Below are 13,272 nucleotides of genomic sequence, written 5' to 3' on the forward strand. Positions count from 1 at the left end.
AAAGGACAGGTACTGCTCCCAGTCTGAAGAAGGGTCCCGACCTGAAATATCACCTATCCTTTTCCTCCAGAGATGCTACCTGATCCGTTGAGTTAATCAAGTATTTTGTGTTGCCCTAGTCATTGTCATTTCCACTCTGGAAAAAAGGATTCTGACTGGTTAGATCACATCTGGGAAGCTCCATTACAGGTCTGGTCACCTTCACTTGTAATGGATAAACTTGCAATGGAGGGAATGCAACAAAGGTTCACAATCTGATTCCTGTAATGAGCATGAAAGAGGGATGGAATTATCCCATGTGGGGAGATTAAACAATTTGAGCCTGTACTCAGTTGAGTTTTGAAGTTCAAGAGGTGATCCTACAGGATTTGACTAGTAGATGCTGTTATGTTTCTCCAGGTTGAGATATCCAGAACTGGAGTTAGAATATCTGCCAATTCGGGAGATAAATGGGAAGATATTTCTTCACTCAGATCGAATTGTTGGGTTACACTACCTGAAAGTTTCCTGGAGGTTCAGTCTCTCAGTTTATTCAATATAGAGTTTGGCAGATGTTTAGATATTGAGCGATATAAGTGCAAAAAATGTTACTGAGTAATAGGACAGGCCCAAAGGGCTGAATGGCCAACATCGTTCTCCGTACAGGCAGAGTAAACAGAGAGAATATCACCTGATCCTATGGGAAACTACATATTTCAATGCAAAAATGTTGAGATCTATCTCCAAGATATGTCAGAGAATGATCAATCTGAACAAGGGTCAGGTCCTGAAATGTCACCTATCCATGTTCTCCACAGATACTGCTGGGCCCTCTGAGTTGCTCCAGTACTTTGTGTCCTATTTTTATTAACCAGCATCTGCAGTCCCTTGCGTGTCTATAACTCTTGTTTCCGGCTCCACAGATACTTTTTAGGTTGGAGATACAGCGTAGAAACAGGTCCATCGGCCCACCGAGTCCACACGACCATTAATCACCCATACACGAGTTCAACTTTATTTCATTTTCACATCCTGTACACTAGGGACATTTTACAGAAGACAATTAATCTTCAAACCCGCATGTCTTTGGAATGTGGGACGATACCGGAGCACCCGGAGAAAACACACTCGGTTGCAGGGAGAATGTACATAGCCTGCACAGGACAGGTAGCATCCACAGTGACCAGCATCTGGTGACTCGTTCTACATCCTGACCTCTTCAGTACTCCAGGACCTTCAGATTTTTCCAGTGCCCACAGGATTTTGCATTTGCTTTGGTTACTATTGTTGCGCAGTCTAATAAAGTCACAAATCTAATATCCATTTTTGAACAGACCTTGAATAATCACTTTCCACACAGAAAGAGGAACCAAACGTGTTTGGAAGTTTTACACTTTATTTCATGACGATTGGCCAAAGGACACGAGTAATAAAGTTAGTAATGGTTACATCATGCTGATCACATACTGTGCACTGTCCTTACAGATTAATTACAGCAGTTTACAATGATCATGTACCAGAAAATACATTGTATGGAAACACATAAATAAAACCAGCAATTTCTTTCTTTTAAAAAAAAAGGGCTCGAATAATTTTTTACACTAGAGTTAAAACACCAGCAGTAAAACGTCAAATAAAAGTAAGTGCACGACACAAGGTGTGTGCAGTGAAGTTCACTACAAGATCGGCGAACTTGGCATTTAAGGCATTTCTGAGGCCGCCCTCCCCTCCCCCCGTTTCTCACAAACATTTCTGAAGACAAGACACGGCATTTTGGAATGTTTCCGTCCAACTCAATTCTCCCAATTCGGAATAACACACAAGCTCATTCCATTGACTCCCTTCGAACCCTACGACCTGCGTTCCAGAGCTGTGTGCTCACTGTAGCTGACAATATTGGGGAGGAAAGCAAAGTAGGGACAACAGGGCACAGAAAATTTAGGGCAATGCAAAAAGGCCAGAGGTTACTTCAAAAATAAAGGCAACAAAATGACCAATAATGCAGAAAAACCTGCAGCCTGATGATCGCAGGTAGCATTTAAAACCATGGCAATGACCAAGATTTATAATTGGCCTTAACAGATGACAATATCGCACAATGAGGATCCATCATCAATTAATGTCATTGCTTTCACAGAATATCTTTTGGCTAAATTACATTAAAAAAAAAGCCAAATCCTGCAATATGGAAGGGCCTGTAAATATCAGGAGCATTCTGATCACAACCATCACCTGTGTTTGTCCACCTTACATTTCCATCAGTAGGCAAACACATTCCTGTGTCCTGCTGACTCAATATGTCCTCCTGGCTCCTCGCAGGCTGAACTAATGAAATGCATTTGGCTGTCATACAATAAAAAATAAATTCCGCAAATACATACTAATTGTTAAGGCTGAATTGTTTAAAAAAAATACTCTCTATGGAAAGGAAAATCAGGTATCGAGAAGTCAAAGAATGACACCAATGAGTAACGTTGATAACTAGTATCACAATCTGAATCAATGCACATTGCAGAGACCAAATTTTTACAGCAGTCTTGACACATTCACCGCCACTCATGCCACTTGCAAAATCCTCGGCGTAAATTCATCGTTCTCTAAAGCAAAGCTCATTTTCAGCAAACCTTTTCCAATGTTCAATTACCAAGTGGATACAGCTTTACAGCAGCAACCAGTGCCCTCGTTCTCTCCATTGGCCAGGTCTGCAGGTGGAGTACATTAACAGCAAGGAGGAAATTACATTATGGGGCCGCTCAGTAGCATGCCACATGTGGGTCAAAGCTCTTTGCTTCTTTCCCTTGCATGTCAATTCCAACAAAACGTCAGTCTTTATTCATGACCCTTAACATACAGACATATTTCTCACAGTCCAAGGCCTTTAGGCCACATGCAATCTCACAAGTGTTAAGCAAAAGGTATCGCCCTTACTATATACACTATACACAGTGAGCAACACAAGTGGGAGGTTATTCCTGTGGCTGGAACACTTTCAGTCATTACAGATAGAAGTATTGTTAAATGGAACAGCAAACCCTTGTCAATTGTGTCGGCTTCCTTCCACACTTTGCCTGTGAATGAAAAGCAGTAAATGTTTACCTTAAAGTCAGGGGCATTGCAGCAAAGAACTGTGAGCAACATGTTATGGACAGACTGTCGGAGCTTACGGTGATGAAGAGACTCCAATGAACTTCACAAACTATCGCATTACTTGATTCAATCTAAATTAGCCTTCCACAAACTATTAGGATAATCAATGGTGTTCACTTCCTGGTCTCAGACAAAAGCACAATGATGTTAACAGTTCAATTTAAAAGCTTGTTTTGTGAAGTGTGATTTGTAAGCAACTTTGAACTACGTGAGAGACCCAGAGAATGGGCCTGCCTGTTTAAGTTTTGAAATGGATACTTTTGAAGAACGAAGGGGAAACTTAATTCCTTATTCACAGCTGCATTTGCTTTTGTTCAAAGATTTTCTCAGCTTTAGCCCTCATTTTCCACAAACACCCTCAGCGTTGGCTAGTTCAGTCTTGCAATGTGTCTAATTCTCAAAGAAGTACATAATGGAACAAAAAAAAGGCACAATTTATTATAAGTAAAGGAATAAAACATCTGGGGATTAATCGTGTATGGTAATTTGATATAATGGATCAAATCTGTGTAAACACATTAGTCATGTTCGGTCTGCAGGTAGCAATCATAATGGCATTTAACTGCCGGTTACCATTAAGAAGAGCTGAACCACCAGAGTGTGAAGCAAAATGATTCAATGAAGACAGTAGGTAACACCAGCACCAAATATCACAGGTTCAAGTACAACTGAACTGTGTACAGTGTAATTGTAGCCAAGGACATTTAGATCATTTGGTTTGCTTGTGAGATTAGCTTGATATACTGCAACAAAAACATTTTCAATATAAAAAGCAATAAAAGTATACAAAAATAGAAAATAATTACAGCAGTAGGCAGAGCCTGTTCATTTTTTGGCTGGACAGTGTAATATTGTGGGATTATTCAAGGCGTCTTCCACTAGCTGAAGTTCTTGACGATCAATGACCACGTCCTTTATGCAGCCGATGAAACCAGTGCTGTAGGCCTTCGGTAATCTGTTTCCATGTGCCAGCTTCTCAATTCCGCCTAGACAATAAGAGCAATTATCCGTGAGACTAGGGCACAGCATGTCCGATAAAACTAAAAGCTTTGCACGGATATAAATCTCTAATCCAAGCACTTTTGTTCAATCAGTTCCCACTGTATTAATGGGGATATTGCATTACAGGCCAAGGAACTCTTAGTTCTAATGATACAGATCAATATGGTTGAATCCCCATTAATGCATTACTAAACCAATGTTAGAATGTGTTTTTTTTCTCTGTGCTCAGGAAGCCTAATAACTGTAGGATCGCCAGAAAGAACATATTCACATTGGCAGCTCTAAGAAAATAACATCATCATATTTGTAATATTAATTGTTAATTACACTTTGAAATTTGTGCATCTTCAATAGAAACGTCACGTAGCAATGAAATATAGAAATTTGAGTTATTGGTATTGAGCAGTGTTTGCACTGACTTTCTTCAAAGGGAATTTCTACACCATTAACTTATTATGTCATGGGCCATAAGGCATAGGAGCAGAATTAGGTCATTCAGCCCATCGAGTCTGTTCCATCATTCGATCATGGCAGATCTATCTTTCCCTCTCAACCCCATTCTCCTGCCTTCCACCGTAACCTTTGACGCCCTTACTAATCACAGACCTATCCATCTTTGCTTTAAAAATACATGATGACATGGTCTCCACAGCCGTCTGTGGCAATGAATTCCACAGATTCACCACCCTCTGGTTTTAGAAATTCCTCCCGATCTCCATTCTAAACGTGCATCCTTCTATTTGGATGCTGCGCCCTCTCAGTCTCTGGCACTGTGAGGCAGCAGCTTTACCCGCTGCATCACTGCGCTTCTCACATGTCGACTCCTTCACATAAACCAAGCTGAAAAATCTGCTCCCATTCGAAGTATGGAACATAAAGTCAACTGAAAACAGAAGACGGACTCGTTTAAGCCTAAATATCTTGCCAATCATTTCCTTTGAAGCTTTTCTCCTAGAACTGCCGGCAAAGTTAAAGTACCCAACTTACCAAGCCAGAGTGCTCCATCAGTATCCAACTGCGTTGCACCAAAAGGGGAAGAGCCAGTCACAGGGGCTTCATTTCCTACTTGGAGAGTCCCGTATCGGTGTATTCTGTTGGGTAACCGGGAAAGGAATGACAAATAAACCAATGCTACTGAACTAGAATGGGCAGGAATGATTCTTATAATTGACTGCTATTATTAACATTGAAAACAGATCACCGATGCACAAAATTTGGTTTCACCATAAAGAAATTACAGCAGTGCTTATACATAGTCACCCCCCCCCCCCTCCCCCATTTCAGGGCACCACAATATTTGGGACACAGCAATGTCATGCAAATGAAAGTAGTCATGTTTAGTATTTTGTTGCATATCCTTTGCATGCAATGACTGCTTGAAGTCTGCGATTCATGGACATCAACTGTTGCTGGGTGTCTTCTCTGGTGATGCTCTGCCAGGCCCATATTGCAGCCATCTTTTGCTTATGCTTGTTTTGGGGGATAGTTCCCTTCAGTTTTCTCTTCAGCATATAAAAGGTGTTTGGGGATTTTTCTTTATTATAGAGAGAATTCTTCTGTCATCAGCTGTGGAGGTCTTCCTTGGCCTACCAGTCCATTTGCGATTAGTAAACTCACCAGTGCTCTCTTTCTTCTTAATGATGTTCCAAACAGTTGAACAGTTAAGCCTAAGGTTTGGCAAATCTCTATTCTTGTTTCTGAGTCTCATAATGGCTTCTTTGGCTTTCATTGGCACAACTTTAGTCCTCATGTTGATAAACAGCAATAAAAGGTTCCAAAGTTAGCGGAAAGACTGGAGGAAAGACTATGTGCTGATATCTCTCTTATATCTGCATTAAGGAGGCAATTAAACACACCTGAGCAATTACAAAGACCTGTGAAGCCATGTGTCCCAAACATTATGGTGCCCTGAAATGGGGGACTATGTATAAACACAGCTCACAACGGTAATTTTTACTTGGTGAAACCAAAATGTATAAAAATGGCCTTTAATAAAATCTGACAATATGTACTTCAACCACATGTTATTTTTTCTATTACAAATCTCAAATTGTGGAGTACATCTTGACAGCCAGAAGGGGGGGGCTATGTGAGGATGCTATTCATTGATTTCAGTTCAGCTTTCAACACCATAGTCCCCACCAGACTTGCTGATAAGCTGCTGGAACTGGGACTGAACACTCCCCTGTTTGCCTAGGTCCTGGACTTTCTGACCACCAGGCCCCAGGTGGTCAAGATGGGTAGACATATCTCCAACCCCCTCACCCTGAACACAGGATTCCCCCCAGGGTTGCGTCCTCAGCCCCCTACTATACATGAATGTGTGGCCAAGTTCAGCTCTAACTCCATCATCAAGTTTGCTGATGACACAGTGGTGGTGGGCCTGATCTCTGATAATGATTAGAAGGCCTACCTGGAGGAGGTGGCTGACCTGGCACTCTGGTGTCAAAATACCAGCCTCCTCTTGAATGTCACAAAAACTAAGGAGCTGATTGCGGACTTTAGAAAGGCACAACAACCAAGGATGTACACGCCATTGTGGATTAATGGGATAGGGTGAGCAGCTTTAAATACCTGGGAGTCCACATCAAAGAGGATTTGACATGGACAGCACACATTGCCGCTCTGGTAAGAAAGGCAAGGCAGCGCCTTTAACACCTTAGGCAGCTGAGGAAATTCAGAGTCTCTCTGAGGATCCTTCAATCCTTCTACTCTGGTGCTGTCCAGAAACATCTCTATCTGGTTTGGCAACAGCTCTGCCCAGGACAGGAAGGCTCTGCAGCGAGTAGTGGGTTCAGCCGAACGCACCACAGGAACTACACTCGTCCCTTTGCAGGACCTATACACCAGGAGGTGCAGATCCAGAGACTGCAGGATCATGAAGGACCTGGACTGTTCCAGCCGCTACGGTCAGGCAAGCCTCCGCTGTCACGCAGCAAAAATGAGACGGAGTTTCTTCCCACAGGTCATCAGGACTGTAAACTCTGATCTCACCAAGGCATAAATACTGTTGTGTCTTCTTTTTTTAAATGCAAATACTGGTCCTGTTCTGTTCTGTTGTTTTGCACAATGAAATTGCCACTTTCATTTCACTGTACATATTGTATGTGTAAGTGACGAATAAAGTTGACTTGACTTGACAGAGGCAAATAAATAAATGATGGGTCTTTGTCCCAAATATTATGAAGAGCACTGTACATGGATTAAACATTTTGCTGGAAGAGTTTCACCAGTAAACTCTGCTCAGTCCTACTCAATGAAATTAAATGCGTTGGACATGTTTACCTGTTTGCTTTAATCCTAACCCACTGATTTGTGTTGACTGGAATCGTAGAGCGGAGGACGACGGGTTTGGATCCAAGGTCATACGTCATCTGCACAAGCCCATCCACAACAGCCAGAGCAATGTAGTCTGATCTCTCGCCAATCTTCCCACTCCACAGAATCAGTCCCTGTGTCGCTTCTGTTTTGATGCTCAGCTCAAAGTAATTAACTTGTATCGCTTTCTCACTAAACAAACAAGAATTAACAGTCTGTTAAAGAAACAAGCTCACAACTCCAAATCTATAATTAACACAGAGAACACAATGAATACACGGTATCACCTCTCGGGTCCAATAACTACTCTGTCACTGTAACACTAAAACATTGCTGTTAGCAATTTAAATTAAATACTTGGAAAAACTAAAGTATTTTCCATACACCCAGTGGTCCAAATTTTGGTATTTTAGATTTGGAAGAAGCATCGGTGGAATTTTAATCAGATTCAAGAGTTGGGTATTACTTGTACCGAATGTTAGTTGGTTGGTTCATTGCTCAGGTTTAATAATGTTAGGAACAGAACATGTGTGTAAAGTGTAGGTCACAATTAAAGAGCACAGACATATCAGTGTGACAATATTTCCAGAAACTCTGGAGATACAACGCGAGGCAACATCTTGACGTGTCCATTACCGCAATTAACTATGTAATTATGTGTAGCCACATCTCTAACACTGTGTATAGATTTTGTCCCTTCACCTAAAAAATAATGTATTTGTTGTTGATGGAGATGGTCCATCAAACTGGTTCCTGAGGTTAGACACAACATAGATATATAGAAACATTGAAAACAAGTGCAGGAGTAGGCCATTCGGCCCTTCGAGCCTGCACTGCCATTCAATATGATCATGGCTGAACATTGGTGAGCATGGTGAATCTAATCTCATTTTCTAATGTGAATAGACACGACATGCTGGAGTAACTCAACGGGTCAGGCAGCATTTCTGGAATAGGTTGAATAGACTGATTTTTGTGTGGTATAGGAAAATACAAACCAAGATAGTGAACTTAAGAGGGTTAATGGACCATACTGGTGACCTGTACTGTACTGTCACAAATTCCAAAGATATGGAACAAATAGCATCAAACACACCATCAGAGTAAGGTCTATATGTCAAAGAAATTGAGAGCAATCATAACTGCTGTACAATGCAACAAAACAATAAATCATGGATCGTTATCCTGGATTACATATCGCTGTCACACCAAGTAATTATGTATTTATGGAAAAATGCTAATTTCTTATTTTAAGATTCATCCTTCTGTTCACAGTTTACAGCTGATGAGTTGCCGGTAGACATGTGTCGTGGGGTCTCTACTGACAGGTACCGGGTGTGACAGGATCACCAAACTAGCAGTCTGCATAAATGAAGCGTATTCATCCAGCCAGCATCAGGTTCAATTCTCACACTGACAGAATATATAAGGTCAAAAATAACAATTGGTTTCACCCATTGAAACATATTTTTATTTTATATAGTCATTCCCACAAGTTTTTGTCTTTCTGGAATGGAAGAAATATTGGAAACACAAGGACGTTCCTTTAGGAAGGAGATGAGGAGGATGGGTGGTGAATCTGTGGATTTCCTTGCCACAGAAGACTGTGGAGGCAAAGTCAATGGATATTTTTAAGGCAGAGGTAGATTCTTGATTAGTATGGATGTCAGGAATTATGGGGAGAAGGCTGTAGAATGGGGTTGGGAGGAAGAGATAGATCAGCCATGAATGGTGGAGTAGACTAGATGGGCTGAATGGTCTAATTCTGCTCCTATCACATGACTGTATGACCTTTTTAGCTGCAGAAAAGGCATGTTAAAATGGCCACATGCATGAGGCCTGCACTAGTTTGGAGTGATGACCTGTTCCTCATCCATATGGCGACATTCTACAGTGAAAAATCCTACGCGGATGTTAGTTTGTGTCTGCTAGGACCTCACAATCCTGTTCCACGACAACCGAATCTGCAGAGGATGATGGCAGCTAGGACTAGAGAGGTGAGAGGGATACATTTTAAAGGAGATGTGCGAGACACATTTTTTTCCACACACACACACAGAGAGTAGTGAGTGCCTGGAACAGTGTGGAGGCAGATACAATCGCGGCACATCTTTGGGATGTGGGTGGAAACTTGAGCACCCAAAGGAAACTCATACAGTCACAGGAAGAACGTGCAAACTCCACACAGCCAGCCCCCGATGTCAGGATCAAACATGGGGTCTTTGACTCTGTGAGGCAGCAGGTTGACCAGCTGCGTCACTGTGCCACCCCAATATCACAAGGATTGCGTAGGAGGGGTGGGGATGAGAGAGGGAAATGGGAATAGGTAGGACAACTTGAATATGTAAAATCCTATTACTATTATAATAGATTTTCATTCCACTGTCTCAAGGTCAAATCTGAAGCTCATAACGCGTGCAATCATCTATAAATAGGATCTTGCTCGAACAACCAAGTGCTCAAAGACAGTCTCTCGACTCTTACGGCAGAAGTATATTATGAGGCAAGACAAAAGACCCAAAGGGGTGGAGTAATTCAGCAGATCAGGCAGGAACCCTGGAGATCATGGGTGGTGAGTTTGAAGAAGGGTCCCGATTTGAAACGTCACCTATCCATGCCTCACCCGCTGAATTAATCCAGCACTTTATGTCTTATTTTTTTTTTGTAAACCAGCATCTGCTGTTCCTTGCTTCTATATCATGAGGGATGTTCTATTTTGGTGGGATGGGTAGAGTGTGGGTGAGGGAGGATTAGTTGTGAAGGTTTTAACCAGCAAAGATGAAAATCTTTCATTTGCGTAAAACACAAGGTGCTTGAACTCAACGGGTCAGGCAGCATCTGTGGAGGGAAATTAACATGCATTGTTTCTGGTCATCAAAAGAATCAGACTAAAGAAGGGTCCCAATCTGAAATGTCATCTGTTTATTCCCTCCACAGATGCTGCCTTATCAGCTGAGTTCCTCCAGCACTATCTTTCACTGAAGACTCCAGCATCTGCAGTTCCTTGATTTACATTTACGTAGTGCCGTTACATCCCCAAGAATGTGCTGGTCAACACATCGTGATCACTGATGTAATGTCAGCAAAGCTGTAAATCTTGGAAAAGTTGCTCGTTGTAAATAAGATATTAATAAGACCCAAATTCCATAATTGTCAGCAATTCTGTGAACATCCAGTGAATTCAGTGGGTAGCATAGATCCAAACAGGCAGAAAAGTTGATTTGTACAGCAAGTTCCATTTCTCTCTCAGTTCCTTTATAATTACACCCAACACATCACACCACAAAAGCCACCACACACAGGAAGACAGCAACAGGCAGTGAATGTAAGCATGAAAACTCACCTCTGTTCCATGGGATAGTCCATGAATTCAGGACTTAGGGGGCAGAAAGAAAAATGCATGCATGCAGTAAGTAGCAGTGAAGATATTTGTTGACTGCTGCATCATTATGGGAAATTTAAGGACTTGTAGACACCCAGGCTATACGTTAATTAACCAATAAGCTGTACATTATAGATATGAAAGCACCAAAAGTCAGGACTACCCAGTTTGTCGAGATGTTAGCTTTGAGTACCAAAAGTAATAAATCAGAAAATACTGTTTTACAACAAAATAAGTCTGAAGAAAGTTTATAGTAAAGAGTAGTACACAGTAGTCATCAGTCACTCTCCAATCTTCTAACATCCCATTGCGTTTGTATGGGAAGTAAAATAGCTGAATGGAAATTGGGTGCATTTTAACCTCCCTCAGCCATGGATTGAGTGCAGGTCATTGCAAAACGGAATAAAAACCAGCTATAAAAAGGAAATGAAATCTACTGTGTGTTTTTAAAAAGATGTGATTGGAAAAAAAGTCTTTCACAAGAAAATGAATTACCAATTAAGGTTCCCCGAATTGTCCTGATGTTATGAGAACCTCCCAAACGTAAATAATTAGAAAAGTGAGAGAGAGGTATTATTGCAAAATAAAAAGTGGAAATGGGTCCATTATCTCCAGTGCATCAGCCCCAAGTTGGCCAAATGGAAACCCAAAGAAGCAGCACAACTGTTGCAACTAGCGCTCGTTTTGAGAGTTGGGTTGGTGGAAAAACAAACCAGTGTTGGATTTTCAATTATTCCAATACACATTGAGGAAGGGTGTCTTAGGTTATGTGGTCTCCCCCAGTCAATAAACCTGATAGCACAAGTCAACCAGGTTACATTAATTAATTATCTGTAAAGCTGGACATTGGAAAGGAGAAAATTAGGCAATGGATAGGGAATCAAAAGGTGCAACGACCATACATTTATCAGCTAGTTTACCTATTTTACATTTTTCGGTAACTTTGTCGACGCCAGGTACATGGCGACTCTTTGCGTACTTCGTGTATTCCATGCAAAAACAAAGAGTTTCACATGTACCTATGTACATGTGACAATAAAGTATAATTGAATCATTAAGGGAGGGAATAATAAACCGAATATGAAAAAAACCACGTAAACCTATTGTCAATGGAATGAACCAACACCTACATGGGTAACACTAGAAACGACATCTAGACGGAACAGGAGTGTACCTGAAAAGCTTCCTCTGAGCTCAGTAAAACAAATTGTTTCAATGTTTAATAATGTATCCTAGAATATTTACACCGACTAGGGTGGAGAGTCATGCATACAGCATTTGGCAACTTGGAATTGCACCAAAGCTCATAGGTTTGGATTGGGAGTGTAGAAGCATTGAACCACAACTTAAAGGTTTAAGACGATGGAGGAATAGAAAACGCCTGCATTTTTATTCCCTGTGGTGGCATCAAACTCCCCCCCCCCCCCCCCCCCCCCCCCCCCCCGATAGCCAGTGACCAATAATTGTCCACCACAAGGTTCACTAGCTTTGTAAACTGTACATGCAGAAGGATACTTCCTCAGTGACTTATTATATTGTGAACCACAGCCATTCGTAGAGAATTCATACACCTTGAATGCCGGTAAGCCAGTGAATAGGGTTTAACCAGCAACCAAAGCAGATCTGGGGATGGAGCCTGCCACTCATAAGTAGAAAGGCCCTGCCTTATGCTGGGACCCTGGTCAACAGGGAGCTGGCTTGTATCAAAAGACCAGGCCCACACCACTATGGCCATGCTCTCATCACACTGCTACCATTGAAGAGAAGGTACAGGAGCCTGAGAACTGTGATCCCCCCATGTACAAAAACAACCTCTTTCTATCAACCATCGCGCTCTTGAACCACGATCCTTTCAAATCAGCAATGATCTATTATGGAAGATAGACACAAGATGCTGGAGCAACTCAGCGGGTCAGGCAGCATCTCTGGAGAAAAGGAAAAGGCAATGATTTGGGTTGGAACGCTTAATCAGACTGACTTTCGGTATAAATCAGCATCTGCAGTTCCTTCCTACGCATGATCTACTGTAGACTTTGCTTTGGCTGTGTTACATACTTCAAGTCACAAGTTATAGTAGAATTAGGCCATTCGGCCCATCGACTCCACTACGCCATTCAATCATGGCTGATCTCTGACTCCTAATCCCATTTTCCTGCCTTCTCCCCATAAACCATGACACCCATTCCAATCAAGATTTTGTTTATCTCTGCCTTAAAATATCCACCGACACGCCTCCACAACCCTCTGTGGCAATGAGTTCCACAGATTAACTACCCTCTTAGTAAAGGTGTTTCTCCTCATCTCCTTTCTAAAAGAGCGCCCTTTAATTCTGAGGCTATGAGCTCTGGTCCGAGACTCTCCCACCAGTGGAAACATCCTTTCCACATCTACCCTATCTATGCCTTTGATTATTCAGTAAGTTTCAATGAGGTCCCCCCTCAACC

General features: G+C 41.8%; 1 protein-coding gene across 5 annotated transcripts in view; it reads right to left on the reverse strand.

Annotated features, from left to right (window-relative positions):
* Nucleotides 1-1,355: 1,355 nt before the first annotated feature.
* agrn (agrin) overlaps nt 1,356-13,272 on the reverse strand; it is a 451,665-nt gene continuing 439,748 nt past the window's right edge. For 3 of the 5 annotated variants that reach the window (XM_055659585.1, XM_055659588.1, XM_055659587.1), the window contains 4 exons: nt 10,790-10,822; nt 7,414-7,638; nt 5,116-5,219; nt 1,356-4,112 (listed from right to left, as the gene is read on the reverse strand). In XM_055659585.1, coding sequence (XP_055515560.1) covers nt 3,952-4,112; nt 5,116-5,219; nt 7,414-7,638; nt 10,790-10,822 — 523 coding nt within the window. In that variant the 3' untranslated portion in view covers nt 1,356-3,951. The remainder of the gene's footprint in view (nt 4,113-5,115; nt 5,220-7,413; nt 7,639-10,789; nt 10,823-13,272) is intronic. The other 2 variants (XM_055659586.1, XM_055659589.1) reach the window with 1 other exon arrangement.

Source organism: Leucoraja erinacea, chromosome 30 (assembly GCF_028641065.1).
Source record: "Leucoraja erinacea ecotype New England chromosome 30, Leri_hhj_1, whole genome shotgun sequence".
Classification (NCBI taxonomy): Eukaryota; Metazoa; Chordata; class Chondrichthyes; order Rajiformes; family Rajidae; genus Leucoraja; species Leucoraja erinaceus.